Source organism: Ostrinia furnacalis, unplaced genomic scaffold, assembly GCF_004193835.3.
Source record: "Ostrinia furnacalis isolate ACB-3 unplaced genomic scaffold, ASM419383v2 OfSCF4122, whole genome shotgun sequence".
In the NCBI taxonomy this organism is placed as follows: domain Eukaryota; kingdom Metazoa; phylum Arthropoda; class Insecta; order Lepidoptera; family Crambidae; genus Ostrinia; species Ostrinia furnacalis.
Genome location: NW_021134361.1, coordinates 520,122 through 538,011, shown reverse-complemented (window position 1 = coordinate 538,011; position 17,890 = coordinate 520,122). Strand labels below are relative to the sequence as shown.

General features: G+C 42.3%; 1 protein-coding gene across 1 annotated transcript in view; it reads right to left on the bottom strand.

Moving 5' to 3' along the window:
- Positions 1-2,593: 2,593 nt before the first annotated feature.
- The window catches only part of LOC114358849 (cell growth regulator with RING finger domain protein 1), a 39,764-nt gene continuing 24,467 nt past the window's right edge, over positions 2,594-17,890 (bottom strand). The window contains exons 4-8 of the mRNA XM_028312925.1: positions 17,020-17,164; positions 12,946-13,053; positions 12,279-12,426; positions 5,863-6,013; positions 2,594-3,279 (exon numbers count right to left, since the gene is read on the bottom strand). Of these exons, the coding sequence (XP_028168726.1) occupies positions 5,874-6,013; positions 12,279-12,426; positions 12,946-13,053; positions 17,020-17,164 (541 nt within the window). The 3' untranslated portion in view covers positions 2,594-3,279; positions 5,863-5,873. The remainder of the gene's footprint in view (positions 3,280-5,862; positions 6,014-12,278; positions 12,427-12,945; positions 13,054-17,019; positions 17,165-17,890) is intronic.

The window sequence follows — 17,890 nt, the reverse complement described above, 5'->3', positions numbered from 1 at the left end:
CCGGGTATGCAAGTAACAGCTCGTATCCCGTACCAATGTGAATTCACCTTTATGGAGTAGTTTAATAGTGTCAAAGTTTCAAGTTATTGCTATGTGGTGACCTATAATACCATTTTCATAGTTATTCATCTTTTGAATTTTAAAATTGACTTTATATTGCGATTGGTACCTACGTGGGTATGCTAAGCACTCGGTTAGGCGATATCAAGCAAAAATGAGATCTATGCCATTACGTTTGGTCACTAATTGGAAGACTACATGGTTTTTATTATAACTAAATTCGTATTTCTAATTCGGGCCAGTAATTTGAAAATACAACAAAAACAAAGATCTTAGCGACAGCGAAATTTTGGAAACCCATAATATTATTTAGTTGGTTACATTTAGTAATGATCCACTGTCATGATTGATTGATATACTAAGGCTGGGTTGCACCATCTTACTTCGACTGTAACAAACGTCAAAAATCTGTCAAACTCCAGACAAAAATCACCGGTTATCGTTATAGTTACGGTCAAAATTTGGTGGTGCAACTCAGCCTTATTTTAGATTCCAAATATTCACTGTTTAAAAGCTTGAGTGAAACTGGCATCAAATACCATTCTTGTCTTTTGGGTAAAAAAGACACTAAATTAATAATTACACTTTTACTTCAATTTTCCATCGCCGTTACGTTATAATCGAACGTGATATCAAATTAATGACCCCAATTAGAAATTCATCTAAAAGTGGGTATGGACAATATTACATCTTTATCATAAAACAGACCTACAAAACGCCTCAACTAAAACAGTGCTGTCTCTTTTCTTCACACTTGTCAGAAAGTGACAAAACATTGCGATATTGTACTGTTTTAAATGAATAAATAGGTTGGTAGATACCTCTATCAAAATGATGTCCTTAGTTATATCACACAATCAAATTTTGAAGTTAAAATCGTACAAACTTACGAGATATAGGATCTAGAAATGGATGAATAACATTAATTTCATTTTACAAAAGTGCAATCTTCTGCATATTCATAGTAATCGATTCCAATCCAAAACGATATGTGTTATGGCTGTGTTGCAGTTGCACCATCTTACTTTAACAAAGCCTGTTAAACTTAAAAAAAAAAACAACGGTTATCGTTACAGTTACGGTTAAAGTTAGGTGGTGCACACAATCCTGGTATTGATGAGATATGCACGTCCAATTTTACATTTGTTGTTCATATTTGAAATCAAACTTAAAAATTAGTTTAGGGCTTGTTTTACAAATTCTTGATAAAGTTTCAGATAGTTATCTGGCATATAAAACTATACTAACAGACAATAAAGGGTGCTAGATAACGGAAAGTTTATCTCCCAGATATCTCTTCGAGACCTGTGAAACAAAAAGTATCACTAATAGATATCTAGCAGATAAATTCCTATGTCCTATCTGGGACTTTATCAAGTGGTGAAACAGGCCCCAGACTTAGCATTGGATTGGGATAGATTACTATACTATTTAAACGAGCAACGTCGTCTTAACCACTACTTTGTTCTACTCTACGAAACTAAATCTCCAATGGCTCTATTCGTCTCACTCGCACACAGTGGCGGGCAATAGCATTATTTCGAGACAGACAGTTTTAAGAACGACAATACATCAAGTTTATCATTGAGGCATCTTATGTAGCTGCAATAAGTGCTATTTTGCATCAACGATGTTTATGTCCACGTGAAATTGTGAACTCCGTCAGTTTATAATTTAACGCGTGAGATTATAAACTAACAGTGGGTTAGATTAGGAGAGATTGTAATCTAATGTAGTCTGACGCCCGTATTCACAAACATTACTATGAGGTCTCACAGTGCGCGTGGACGCAGGGTGACACACTAACCAATCACAGAGCTCTATTCAACGCTGTGCGTTCGGTTTGCTGCTTCACTTAAGCCAGCATCGTTTGTGAATACGGGTGCAATTTTCATTCATTAATGATTATAATTATCATTTGTCAAGAAATATTATATTCTATCCATTGCCTACATTATTATGCCCTTTTCCTGTTCTATGTAAGAAGAAATAGTTTCGCAGAGTAGGGTCACAGTATTTCGGTAATATTAAACTATAATATTTATTTACATTGTAGCAAATTCACAAAGCTTCCCAGCTATCACAGTTCCATATTTGCACCCACACTGACTAATAACATACACGTCGGCCATACACGAACAGCTAGAAACAATCTGTATGTTTGTTTAAAATATTATTAATAATCTTTAACACAAACCCAAATCTGAGACCTAAATAGTTCTGGGGGCGTAGTGTAAGTTTACGTCAAACGCATTCAATGTCGACTGCGTAAAAAAGTGACTTAGACTAGGCGCATACCAACGATTTTTAGTTGGCCGATAGTTAGGCCCGATTTTAATTTGAATGAAGAATCGGCCGACACCAAATCAGTGTAATGTGTGCACTTTCATACATCTCCGTACTGATTAACAGTTCAACCCAACTATCGGCCAACTAAAAATCGGTGGTCTGCCTAGGCCAGCCTAGGCTTAACCCAAACCTGAGACCTTACTATACGAGTACTGTTACTCGAGCATTTGGAAATGAGTATCAGTCTCTGAAATTCAATACACAGGGAAAAGTTTCATTAGTCGTTCGTATTCTGGCCACCAGATGGCGCCGTCAGACTCATACAAATTAATCTTCAACAAAAACTTATATTAATAACAGTAAGTATGTTTTGGTAGTCATGGATTCGCGAGGAAGATGTGCTATGTCCCTTAACCAAGCCCAAATCGATTTGAACTTTATGCTGTGAAGATACGGTTGAAAACCAAGGAAAATATTTTTTTCCTGAGCCTGGTTAAGGGTTCTTCTAGCTAGCTACAAATTAGTATGGTAAGTGATAATTTAGGATTACGTGCGAAATGTATAGTAGTGTTATTAGTAAGGAATAAATTATTTTATTTTTACAAGGTATAGGAAATTTTTCTTCAACATTGTACACCATGGTTCTAGCTGCTCGAATAAAGCCGATCCAACAGTCACATTATTGTTACCACATAATACCTACAGTCATTGAATATCATATATCCAATTGAACGTCTTTTCAAAGAACTAAACTAAATCACAAGAAAGTCCGAGTAGAACGTAAAGGCTAAAACTAAAAAAACAAGTTTCACTAAAATCATTTGAGTTCAGCACTTCAACCGGTACATTCTAGGTGTGACCGGTAAATACGCAGTCTACAGTTACTGAAGTACAATATTCTGTCTCGTTTGTGATGTCTATGGCATCTCACTGGAAATAAAAGAAAATAAACAGTCGTCAATAATCATAAATACGAGTATTTTGACAGTGATATTGTATTGTTGTTTTATGAAAATTGAAAAAACAATGGCTGGATTTCAATAAATTAACGACTTGACTATAAGTCTTCATAACTCAGTCAGACACTGACATGCGGCACGGGAGGGGTGACATTGACATATTATGGCGTGACAGAACTGTGGGTCTAGACAAAGTGCAAATTATAATCGCAAACCAGTCGAAAAGTGGTCGAAAAGCCTCTTTTTTGTATGGAGTTTTGACGGATTCGATTTTCGATTCGATCAAAAAGTGTGTTTTGTCTACCCACTGAAGGAGCTCTGAAGACTCGCTGACGTATGACGTTACAAAAACACCGTCCCATACCGCATAGTTCAGGCACTAACTGATTCAAGCAATAGTCTACTTAATGCTTATGTATTTAAAAATAATATGATTTGAACAGGAGGAGGATAATACCTAGGGTAATGTTAGTGCTAGTATGTCCGAGTCAATGAACGAGTAATAAATCGAGTTACTCGTGTATCACAATCAATGAGCCATTGCTCTGTCGAGCTGTCATAAGTCCTTACACACGAGTACAGTCCTATCAACTTAAGCTGAGAATTGCATTTGTGTGAGTGATCGCCAAAAGTACCGTTAGTAAAACACATACAAATAAAATTAATGTTTTATTAAAAGGAAGTCTATAAAACACTTGCTACCAATTGGGCCAATGTAACGACACTTGACACATCCTTTTAAATAAATAAATAAATAAAAACAGGTCCTCGCTCAGCATATGCCAAGGCACGAAGTACCTCGACGATGATATTCTGCGAGCACCGTTTATAGAGAGGGCGTTCAGCCAGCCTTACAAAATACAACAAAAAGACAAACTTTATAAAATTACAAAATAAAAACAGACTAAAAACTTTTCGTTCACACCTTTAAAATACGTATTCAATTTGCATAAAATTTCTTTCACTTGGCTGCTTAATGGATTTCGTACAGGAAATTCACTTACAGTAGGAGCCATTTCACTAATATTTGGAACACAATTACATAAAATTACACGTATCTGCTACCAGTACCGGGGGTGAAGTGAAGTATGTGAGCGACAAGGAAGCGGTGCGTGGCGGACGCGCCGCGCTTCAGGCCGCTTGCTATAATAAACCATGCGCGGGACGCGCCGCGCTTCAAGCCGATTGCCACTCTAAACTATCGGTGTGCACTCATACAAATGCAATTGTCAGCTTAAGTTGAGAGGACTGTAACTCTTTATTACCTACTCGTTCATTGACACGTACTGTATTATTTTACGCCCGTATTCACAAACGATGCTTGCTTAAGTGAAGCAGCAAATCAAATGCACAGCGTTGAATAGAGCTCTGTGATTGGTTCGTGTGTCCATGCGCACGGTGAGACCTCATAGTAATGTTTGTGAATACGGGCGTAAATAAGTTAAAATATTTTTGTAAGAAGAGACAATTTCTGCCGGTTGAAGAGCGGCTGCTGCTTGAGCTTCGAGAGCGGCTCGTCGTCGTTCCTGATGCAGAAGTATAGATCGTTTCATCCACGAAGACGCGCCCCGCCATTTTAAGTCGAGAGAAGCGCGGTGTGCGGGGAGTTTGATCCGAGCAATCCGAGCGTCATTATTGAAGTGTGCGTGTGCACTCATGAATAATTTGGCGTCTACCGATAACACTCAAACATTAGCGGAAGAATGGTGGGGCGCGTCTTCGTGGATGAAACGATCTATAGCTGGTGATCGCGTTGCGACAGATCGGGCAATTGTCCAGTTTGGCTGGAAGGCGGAGAGAGAGATCTTATACATCTACATACCTGCCTCAAGGCTAGTGGTAGTGGAACAGATTGAACAGCCACCTATTGAAGAGCGGTTGAAGCTGATAGTGGAGTGTTTTTCGGGAGGGGAGTCCACGAAACTGCCGCCAGAGACATGTGCCCCAGTTGCCCCTCCTTAGATCCGGGACTGGGCACTTGCCCAGCTGGAAGGTTGAACACTAGCTAGTGGTAGTGGAACAGGTTGAACAGCCGCCGGTTGAAGAGCGGCTGCTGCTTGAGCTCCGAGAGCGGCTCGTCGTCGTTCCTGATGCAGAAGTAGCAGATAGGACACTTGTCCAGTTTAGCTAGAAGGGAAAGAGAGATCTTCACATCTACGTACCTGCCACAAGGCTAGTGGTAGTGGAACAGATTGAACAGCCGCCTATTAAAGCGCGGTTGAAGTTGAAAGTGGCGTGGCGCCCCCTCCCTTATTTTTCGGCAGGGGGGGTTCAAGAAACTGCCGCCCGAGACATGTGCCCCAGTTGCCCCTCCTTAGATCCGGGACTGGGTACTTGCCCAGTTTTGCTGGAAGGCGGTGAGAAAGATCTTCTACACATCTACGTACCTGCCTCAAGGCTAGTGGTAGTGGAACAGGTTGAACAGCCGCCGGTTGAAGAGCAGCTGCTGTATGCTAGTCATCATTCCTGATGCAGAAGTAGCTGGTGATCTGCATAGGACACTTGTCCAGTTTGGCTGGAAGGCAGAGAAAGTGATCTTCTACCATCTACATACCTGCCTCAAGGCTAGTGGTAGTGGAACAGGTTGAACAGCCGCCGGTTGAAGAGCGGCTGCTGCTTGAGCTCCGACAGCGGCTCGTCGTCGTTCCTGATGCAGAAGTAGCTGGTGATCGCGCTGCGGCAGATCGGACACTTGTCCAGTTTAGCTGGAATTGGAGAAACAAATACGTTAAGTCAGAGTAAGTTATTGGTGTTATTTATTTATATCAACGGAAAACCAATCGTTCGTTCGTTTCAGCAAAATGACGTCCACAGCTAGACAAAGGCCTCCCCTAAGGATTTCCACAACGACCGAACACAAATCAGTTTTTACTAAAAATAGACATTAGCACAAAAAAATACATGCGATAAATTCGCACTTCGGTTATGGGCTTACTTATGAACCATTAAATCATTTGGATGCAGCATAGATAAAACGGAAAATATGTAAAGACGTTTACGTCTGTCTGTCTCTATCGCTCAAACTGGCATCTTGTTTTGCGTGAGAGGGACAGATACAGGATTGTCTGCTTCGTGAGTGCCTATCAGTGCTGTATGGTCCATTATTTCATTAGTAGAAAAGAAAAATAATCGTAGGCCCCTATTCCATTTCAAATTATTTTTCACTTTACATAGAGCCCTCGAAGATCACAATAGATTCTCAGGGGTCGATATAGAGACCACTTTTCTCATTACACGAATTCAAATACACCGGTTTGTTATCCATACAGATAGACCTTGACCGTAACCTAATGATATAAAATTCAATTCAAGGTTACAAGATGAAGGATTGAGTGAGTCGTTGACCAATACTTCAAGGTCAGTCTAGTAGCTCTTACTAAAAATGCTATTCTGAAAAGAAGATGGCATTTTTCGTAGGAAGTTCACCACTCTGTATTACAAAGGTGACTGGATTTCTTCCGCCACTACTTCTCAGCATCAGCCGAGATGTTGATGGGACATATACTTACTTAGTTTATAAGTGCCCTGAAAAGGGGTTTACATACTCATAAAGAATTTGAATTTGAAAATAGGCCTGGGTTTCGAAGGCAGCAAATTTAGGCGCCTACCCATTTCATCGACACAGTTTAAAACCAAACGAGTTTTCCTCGCAACAACATTGCATCAAATACAGGTGCTAATGTATGCCACTGCAGAACTTGACTTGGCATACCTGACCCATTAACCACATCAATTAAACGCCTAAATACCGACCGGTTGTTGGTCAATGCAGACTAAAGTTAGGGCAGAGCTACACTGCGGTGTTGGGTTAGGTGATTCTTTTCCTACTGGACTGTGGTAATGAAGTCTTTATCCAGAATACCACTTAAGACGAATGACGGAGCATCGGGATCTTTTTAGTGGGTATGCCTTTTTATTCTTCAAATGCTATGCATTTTTTTTCCCGACAAAAAAAAGGCAAGCAATACCATTAACTCCATGCTTCTTTGCATAAAGTTTATTCGTGTAGTGCTATCACGTATTGACTCGTGTTTTCCTATAAATTATAATGGCAGTCACGATCCTGCGAACACACTTCGATAGTAAACTTAATCGGACGCACGACCTGAGCCATCTCCGGTCCATCAAGGTTGTCAAACTAGTCAATCCAGCCCATAATGATATCAGAGTATCTAAGTTTTAAACTTATCTGCTTACTAACAAAACTTGGCACGTTGGCACCCATTTACAATTCATCATGATTCATCACGCATATTTGCAATATTGAACTTGGGTCCCATTTTCACATTTGATTTTTTTTTATAGGATACTTTAGTTAGAAGAAAGTCTGAGACGTTAAGTCAGACAAACTGAAGTTGTTCCCCCCCTTTTTTGTAGTTTCTTTAACATATCCCTTCTGTCAGGGATAACCGCACATAAGCCACTGACCCCGCAACCGGTGGGTGTGCAATGTCATGAATTTTCCTAACTACATAAAAAGTTCCCTTACCTGGGTACCTTATTCCAGTTAGCCAGTACAATTCATAATTACATCAGTGTACCCCCAGCTTTATAACAATAAATTGCAATCCGGCGCCAAGCCGCCCGTGATTTACTGACATTAGCGGTGGACGATGCGCTTCAAATATAACCGCTGGTACACCTAATGGACTATCTAATTATGTAGTTCATTATCACTGCCGCCGCTTTGTCGGGCACTATGCGAAATTAGAATTTAAAGAATGTACTTTAATATTTAGGATTCACTTTCTAGTTCAGTGGTTCTTAACCTTTAAGTGAAGAGGGACCATTTTACCAAATTTCTGTCTTGTCAGGGACCACTTTTTTTTTTAAAACCTATGAAAGGGGAGGTCGATTACTCGCCTACTGTGCGCCGTTTGCGTTTGTGTTGACTCTACTCATCACGTCACGTAACTTGTTTATTACGATGTCTTCGCGGACCACTTGGAATGCCTCCAGGGACCACCGGTTAAGAACCACTGCTCTAGTTAGATTCGTTCATCATCATCATCAGGTCATTTCAAATCAAATTCTTTATTAGTATGTAGGCCCCTTTTAGGGCAATTATTCACATCTTAAATAACTTGCCCTACAGAACAGCATATAGACTGGTGCTGTGGAGATATGGCGGAAGAAAACTCAGTTACATTTAGTCTCCACTGCAAAAGCAGGACCCTTTCTACCAGAGGCAAATAGTGGAAAAAACATTCACAATATTAGAAAAAACTGCAGATTAATTTCAAGCCAAACATTGCAGGTTAGGTATCAAACGCGAATGCTGATAATTCCATCAGTGCCAAGTATCTGATCTGATCCCGTGAGCACGTCTTGCCAGAGGTCACCGCAAGGCTTACAGTTGAAGCCATCAGCCGAATATCACGAGCATCGGCGATTGTGCGCGCGCGCAGAGCATGATAATGAGCGGCGAAGGCTTGTGACGTTGCTCGAGAGATGCTATATTGAGCGATAATAGACTAGTACATAATATGACTTTAAGACGTTTGAGTTAAAGTTGATGAAGCCATCAGCCGAAGATCACGAGCATCGGCGATTGTGCGCGCGCGCAGAGCATGATAATGAGCGGCAAAGGCTTGAGACGTAGCTTGAGCGATGCTATAACACCCGTACTGACTGACAATCGATGCTTGCTTAAGTGAAGCAACAAATCGAACGCACAGCGTTGAATAGAGCTCTGTGATTGGTTCGTGTGTCACCCAGTGAGTCCACGGGCACTGTGAGACCTCATAGTAACGATTGTGAATACGAGCGTAAGACGTTTGAGTCAAAGTTGAAGCCATCAGCCGAAGATCACGAGCATCGGCGATTGTGCGCGCGCGCAGCGCATGATAATGAGCGGCAAATGCTTGTGACGTTGCTCGAGAGATGCTATATTGAGCGATAATAGACTAGTACATAATATGACTTTAAGACGTTTGAGTTAAAGTTGATGAAACCATCAGGCGAAGATCACGAGCATCGGCGATTGTGCGCGCGCGCAGCGCGTGATAATAAGCGGCAAATGCTTGTGACGTTGCTCGAGAGATGCTATATTGAGCGATAATAGACTAGTACATAATATGACTTTAAGACGTTTGAGTTAAAATTGAAGCCATCAGCCGAAGATCACGAGTATCGGCGATTGTGCGCGCGCGCAGCGTATGATAATGAGCGGCGAAGGCTTGTGACGTTGCTCGAGAGATGCTATACTGCGCGATAATAGACTAGTACATAATATGACTTTAAGACGTTTGAGTTAAAGTTGATGAAACCATCAGGCGAAGATCACGAGCATCGGAGATTGTGCGCGCGCGCAGAGCATGTTAATGAGCGGCGAAGGCTTGTAAAGTAGCTCGAGCGACGCTATAACGCCCGTACTCACAATCGATGTTTGCTTAAGTGAAGCAACAAATCGAACGCACAGCGTTGAATAGAGCTCTGTGATTGGTTCGTGTGTCACCCAGTGCGTCCACGCGCACTGTGAGACCTCATAGTAATGATTGTGAATACGGGCGTAAGAAGTCAAAGTTGAAGACATCAGCCGAAGATCACGAGCATCGGCGATTGTACGCGCGCGCAGCGCATGATAATGAGCGGAAAAGGCTTGAAACGTAGCTTGAGCGATGCTATCTACGCGATTTAAGCAACAATAGACTTTAGTGATATCTTTTATCAAGACAAAAAACATCTTTCAGATATCTTTCGTAGAACATTTTTGTACACATAGTGCCAGTTTTATCGGTTCCTGATAAAATTATATCAGGAACCGATAAAAGTTAGATAGTTCTTACATTTAACGCTATCTATGAAATAAAGTTATCTGGTTATTGGCGACTCGTCTGGAAGATATCTTTATGAAACTAAAAGTTGTAGTTGATCTGACAACATGATGACCTATAAATCAAGGTCGTTGCAAGTGGTGAAACAGGTCAATAGATTAGAAATATTTTTTAGACAGTATACAGTGTGTTTGGGATAGGGCTAGCGACAATTTAAGGCGGGCATATAAGAAAAAATTGTTAGTAGAGTCACATAACAAATAAATTTAAAAAATTAAGCCATTGGGCATTTTTGTCGATAAAATTGTCATCACAACATCGCCTTCAATTATCGTTAGCCCTATCCCAAACACACTGTATAGCTTCCAGTGTACAGGCACCCTCGCTAATCACCGTCTCCCAAGTGCAACCGTCCGGGCGCGGAGTGAATCAATAACAAGACATGCGCCGGCGCGTGTCCATTGCTGCCCTTGTTAGGATATGATGACTAATGTTTATTTTGGTCTCTTACTACTCTTAAAAAGTGACCTCTATGTAGGAATATTTATTTTGTGAAAGAATGCTTTCTTTAGCATAAAATCTTCCCGAGATATCGCTTCAATATAATATGAAAAAAAAAAATCTATTGCTGTTATCTCTGTGGTTGTACTGAATGTATGGAAGCTATAAACATAGAATTTTCAGATAGATTCAGTTTATTCTGTATTCATACCGTTTGATAGAGCTCGTGAAGCACTTTCAGGTCTGAACTTGAACCAGTAACCAGTTTTTCGATATCTTGTATCGTTTAGAAATAATCGAGTGAGATGACTTTATCGTTTCCACCTTGTATTTTGGTAAAACATAAAACAATTCGAAGGATCTTTCATCATGGCAATTTTTCGTAAATTGCCAAACGTAGAGATGAGATAAATATCTAATCAATTAAATGAATCAAATCAGCTTGGCAACCAGGAAAGTCCGCAAGGTGAAGGAAAACAATTTTTATAAGTTTTTTCTGCTGGCCTTGGCTACAGGGAAAAACTTGTAGGTATCATTGTTACTGATATTTGGCAAACAATTTAAATCAATAACTCGGAAACGCAACTTGGCAAATGTTATAATTACCAAAAATGCCGGAGCGAGCAAATAATCAACATCCTTAGACAAGTCGATGACGACCAGAGAAGTGTTATCAAGTTTAAAAAATGTTTCCCTGCCTTAGGCTGGGTTGCACCATTTTAACTTTGACAAACGTCAAAAATCTGTCAAACTCCATTCAAAAACCACCGGTTATCGTTATGGTTACGGTTAAAGTTAGATGGTGAAACTCAGTGTTAATGTTTTTGGCATCATAATAATCCAGCGACTCTGCGGCGGGGTTCGAACCAGCGTTCTTGGATCTCGAGTCGGCCAGTCCGACACCTTCACCTTTTGTATTGTCGCTATTTTATTTGATGGGTATCCCTACTAGTTCTCCGCTCCGCTCCGCCCCGTGTCTACAGCGGTACTCACGGAAGCAGCGCGCGCACAGGCACGCGTGGCGGCACGGCAGCAGCGCGCGTCTCCGCTAGCCCTCCGCTCCGCTCCGCCCCGTGCCTACAGCGGTACTCACGGAAGCAGCGCGCGCACAGGCACGCGTGGCGGCACGGCAGCAGCGCGCGTCTCCGCTAGCCCTCCGCTCCGCTCCGCCCCGTGCCTACAGCGGTACTCACGGAAGCAGCGCGCGCACAGGCACGCGTGGCGGCACGGCAGCAGCGCGCGTCTCCGCTAGCCCTCCGCTCCGCTCCGCCCCGTGCCTACAGCGGTACTCACGGAAGCAGCGCGCGCACAGGCACGCGTGGCGGCACGGCAGCAGCGCGCGTCTCCGCTAGCCCTCCGCTCCGCTCCGCCCCGTGCCTACAGCGGTACTCACGGAAGCAGCGCGCGCACAGGCACGCGTGGCGGCACGGCAGCAGCGCGCGTCTCCGCTAGCCCTCCGCTCCGCTCCGCCCCGTGCCTACAGCGGTACTCACGGAAGCAGCGCGCGCACAGGCACGCGTGGCGGCACGGCAGCAGCGCGCGTCTCCGCTAGCCCTCCGCTCCGCTCCGCCCCGTGCCTACAGCGGTACTCACGGAAGCAGCGCGCGCACAGGCACGCGTGGCGGCACGGCAGCAGCGCGCGTCTCCGCTAGCCCTCCGCTCCGCTCCGCCCCGTGCCTACAGCGGTACTCACGGAAGCAGCGCGCGCACAGGCACGCGTGGCGGCACGGCAGCAGCGCGCGCGACAGCGGCCGCGACGCGCACACGCAGCACAGCGCGCCGTGCGCGTCCTCCGCGTAGCCCTCCGCTTCGCCGCACGCGTCTCCGCTAACGTATAGTTGCTGCGGAACGGATAATTTCACATCATTATTATTTTTGTTTTATTCAGTCCACTTGCTAAGAGAGTGAGACGGCTCTGAGTTTCTGAGACCGATTTCTAAGCGAGATATTTGTTCTCATTTTTAGTAAGGACATTGTGGGCGTAGACGTCTATGGCGGTTCATTAAGTCTGGCTCCAGAGTCCATGATGTCTGACTGCTGAACGCAGACTTTTCCAAGGAGCATCAGAAATACAATCTCCTGCTTTTTAGATTAAGTAACTTCCAGCTATCTTCCAAAAGTGATGGAGAAGGATCGAGACGAGGGCTCCACTTGATAACTTAACGCGCCATCTTCCATCGACGCTGCGACAGTTAAATACGGGCCACATCAACTATCTTCTAGCAAATGATCTCATTCTTAATTTTATACCTTAGCGAGATTCCTAAAGATTACCTTCACCAGTATAAAATGTACAATATGAAAGTTACTTAAACTTAACATAAGACATACAAAACAGCAGTGATAAAACATCAGGTTACCTTCAGACAAGAGAGGTGCCCGTTGGCCTGCTTGAGGTACTGCGCTATGATCCCGCTGGGCAGTGGGCACTGATCGTCCCTGATGTGCACCACGCTCACCAACGCCACCTGTCGGAAAACCATCATTAGAGTCTTCAAATACATAAGGGCTTTTGGCAATATGACAGTTCAATGTTCTTTTGTCCCTGTCTGAGAGTCCCCCACCTGGACATGAGTTCCCCTGGCTTACCTGGAAGTCTTTAAATAGACTTCGGACGCAGGTCGGATGTAAGGACAATCTGTTCAGGTGGGGATTCTTGGATGGCTCAAACTTGGAGTGAAAGTGTGGTTTAGTTCCCCAGTCGACGCGACGAAGCACATGATGTTGTGCCCTGCGTACCCAAACTACTGCACGCAGATAAATTTAATGAAGGCTACTGACAACGCCACTCTTGTGGCGGAATTTTAGGGTGACACTGTGTAGGTTTGTTGTCGACACGACAAGAAGAAGAATGGCTGTACATGACACTATAACGTCTTCAAGTAAATAAGAACTTCAGGCAATTTGAGGGTTTAATGGCTCTACAAAAGACACTATAGTGTATTCAAGTACATAAAAACTTCTGGCAATATGAAGGTTCCATCAATGGCTCTTTAAGAAAGAAAGAATGAAAGAAATATTTATTAAATAAAACAATAAGTACAAATCAACATAAGAGCAAAATACTAGTACATTGTACCAAATTGGTCTATGCTCAGTATGAGGCTATTTTATTACGTTTATCCTGTAAAAAACAAGGGTCATGACGTGATCAAACCTAGGACCTGACGTCTGATGCTTTTCGTTAGCATGGTGCCGCTGAATTTACAATCATGTTGCTAATAATGAAAACAAACCCTAGTAGAAAAATCCGGTACAATAAAAGACCTGAGATCGTTTTAGAACGTACCTACTAATTAGTGTTCACGATTAGCACTATATTAGTGTTGTAAACGTACGTATGTACCAAATTAAAAAAAAAACATGACGCTTATTGCTCGCCGACGCTTTATAAATTTCGGCGATACAAAATTGCAAACAGGGTCACAACAAACAACGAATCTTACAAAGCCCCGAATATACCCCTAGTTTTATCACTGATTTGTTCTATAAACATTACATTAAGGCTATCATGGTGATAAATCAGGAGTTGAAATGTTATAATAAAAGTAACCAAAACAGTGTTTTAGTGTTATTTTGCACCGTAAACGATTCCAATGATCTTTTTTATCATTGTTTGACATTTTTTTTGGCGTGTTAGGTGTTGAATGTCACTATACCATTGATTTACTACAATACATTCATGGACCATAAATCTGCACAAGTTGCATTTCAATTTCAAAGACAATGCGCCCTCAAACTTTCATGTTTTCATTAATTTTTAATTAATAAAATAAGAACTCCCGACTGAAGTGTTCAACTTGAATTTAAGTTCGTTCCAAATAAAATTAGTTACTTTTACATTATTTACACTAGTTGTTTGAGATAAGCAGACTTCTGGCTAAAATCATTTAACTTGCCTATACTTTTATAACAATTTTAACATTTCAGCTTGTAGCAAGCGATTAGATAAGAGATTTTAATTAATTTCAATTTGATGGGAAGGAAAGTTTCATCATGAGCCATGGAGTTTTGCTCACAAATAATATTTTCTTAAATCAGTCAAAATGTTGGAGGAGAAAGAGCGTGGAATTTTGTCTGTCACAGAACAACATTATCGCGCGCGTCCCCGTTTCAAAAACCGGGATTAAAACTATCCTATGCCCTTTCCCGGGACTCAAACTATCACTATGCCAAATTTAATCAAAATCGGTTCAGTGGTTAAGGCGTGAAAGCAAGACAGACAGAGTTACTTTCGCATTTATAATTAGTATAGATTAGGAAGACCGGAATTTACTAGACGATCTAATAATAACACTAAAGTAACTTACAGGCTATTCCTATCACATAAATAAGCAAGTTTACTTCATTAGTTTCGATGTTCGATCCTCGATTTACGATCTTAGCTACATCGATAGCGATCGTAAATAAATCTAACGTTGACGGGTGTCTCTACGACCCGACCGGTTCAAACGTCAGAAACCTTGCATTTTGCAACGTTTTTCCGCAATCGTTTGCAGAATTTCGATAAAATCTAATATACTGCGTAGGTACTTGGCATTGCTAACTTGCGATGATGTAACCACACCCACCCAGAGATAATTTTAAAATGGTACTTTTTTAGTCAGCTGTTTTATCACAGACTAAGGCCTGGTTGTGACTAAAGCGGAGAAGAGTCGAAAAGTGTTTTGAATAACCAATCAGATTTCATTATTTCCACTTCTCCGCTTCGCACAGTTCCGCTCTACGCCGCGTCGGCGTCCGTCGCTGTCAAATTCTATAGAAAAATTTGACACTTCTCCGCTAATTCGTTTTGGTGGAAACCGGGCCATACATCAGAGAAAACAAAAAGAACGACAATGTCGCCAATTTTTTGGACTATTAAAACGTAATGCAGTGCGAATGTCCATTATTTCAGTCCACGCACATAATATGGCAATGTCATCTATGTAGGTATGTTTAAATTTTTATTAGGTGATTAACAGGAATAAAAATCTGCCTTTAGGCCGATGGAATACCTGCTAAAAGACCTTCCATCGCCTCATTACGAGTGATAAGAAAACACTATTGTTTATTCAAAGTCAAAGTCAAAATTTCTTTATTTGTTTGGACTAATAAATAGTTCTTACAAATCGTCATTTTGCTCTTAAGGAGCCTCTACATGTCTCATAATCTTTTTACCCTACCAGCGCTTCGAGACCAACATTTGGCAAGTGCTGAGAAGAAGCGCCGCAACAAACTCAGTCACCACTGTCTGCCGGATAATATAAATAAATAGAAATAGTAGTAGTCGGTACATTCCTGAATCAGGAGCAGTTCACTGAATTTACCATGCATTCTTGTATGGTGTATCTTATAATAATGGGTATACAAGATTGCGTGGTACATTAAACAAGGTAGTGACGTGCTAATATCTAGACTTACATATTAAGATACTAGTAGAAATGACTCGCATACATAAATTTGAATAACTTGGATTGACCAATCCCCGAAAGCAGCGCCTGTTCACAGACATGACGAGTGAACCAGCCATCGCTTCATCGCAATCTTCGCAACGCATCGCATTCTGAGGCGTCAGTACGTGCGTGTTAATCGTTTAACACAAGCTGGCCTTGAAGAAGTGCACAGCTGCAGACAATCCGGTGTCGACGACTTGAGAGGAATTTTAATTAAGGCTGTAGTGGTTGGTGACTCAGCGTTTTGTTAAATAGGAGAACTTCAATGAATCCGTTCGATCAAACACAAAATAGGTTAATATAAAATAAACGTGTGTCGATGAGATCAAGAGCAATTTATTGACATACCATCAATGATGGTTGATGAAGCAACAGGTTTTAAAAAAAATAAGAGTTTCGTTTTTATGTTTGGGTAATTTATGACCTGTTTACAACGACTGGCCTTTGGCTAGAAACCGCTTCTGTAAATAAAACACCTTTAGGAAATGAAGGCTAAGTGCAGAGGTTCGACGCACTGTGTTGTCAGGCTGGAGTTTTCTAGTGTACTTTATCTTCGATTTCTGGCTAACTGAGTCATCATCATCATCATTTCAGGCATAGGACGTCCACTGCTGAACATAGGCCTACCCCAATGATTTCCACAATAGCTGGTTGGTAGCATCGCACGCCCTCGGCGGAGGGCCCAGCTGCAGAGGGTCGACGTCATAGCCTCAAGGGTTGTCTCCGTGGGGATTGTCTCAGTCACTCACCGTGTCGTCGGGCCGGAGGTCCCCCGTGTCCCTCTGGTCGCGCGCCAGGATGACCACGAGCGGGAGGGCCTGGCTGCAGAGGCTCGGACGTCATAGCCTCAGGGGTTATCTTCGTGGGGATTGTCTGTCAGTACTAACAACGCACCTGTAACGCCCCTGGGTCTGCGGGTGTCTATGGGCGACGGTAATCACTTACCATCAGGTGATCCGTCTGCTCGTTTGCCTCCTGTCACATAAATAAAAAACTAACCGTGTCGTCGGGCCGGAGGTCCCCCGTGTCCCTCTGGTCGCGCGCCAGGATGACCACGAGCGGGTAGCACGCCCTCGGCGGAGGGCCCAGCTGCAGAGGGTCGGGCGTCGACAACCTTAGAGGATTGTCTTCGTGTGGATTGTTTCTGTAACAAGAATAATAATAATAATTTTATGATGACTGTTGAATCTAGTGAGTTCATTGAGGAGGTCACCCTGTGAGCTGTAATATGTATACCAGATCTGGCCTTAAACAAAATAAGAAGAAAGAAGAAAAGTCTATGTTGAGACGACAATAACTTAACGGTGTCGGCATCTGACTGTCGATTAAGGTCGCTAGTGTGTAGTGTGACCTCCGCTGACTACTGTACGACTAGCACGAAAAACTTTCGAGTTCAAATCGTTTGCGTACTTGAATCGCTATCAAAAGATTTAGTAAGAAAACTACAACAGCGCCCTTGTGAACGTGTCGTAAAGTGAACTTAGTATGAGATGTGGTTGCACGAAACTTATTTTGAGAATCAAAATTGTCACGTTATCGTTTAATTCGAAGATTGAGTATCGAATTTTATCGAATACGCAAACGATTCGAAGACGAAAGTTGTTCATGCTAGAGGTACTGTACTATTACGGTAAACCAACTCCTAAAACTACCGTAGCTGGAGAAGGTTCAGCGGGAGTATTAGTAATCTTACTCAGCGGTTATCTCTGGCCTGATAAAAAATGAGGTTAACGCCTGACTTCATAAACGATGCTTGCATGCATAAGTGAAGCAGCAAATCGAACGCACAGCGTTGAATAGAGCTATGTGATATTCATATGTCGTTCTTCTCTCTGTACGTTCATGCGCACTGTGAGACCTCATAGTAATG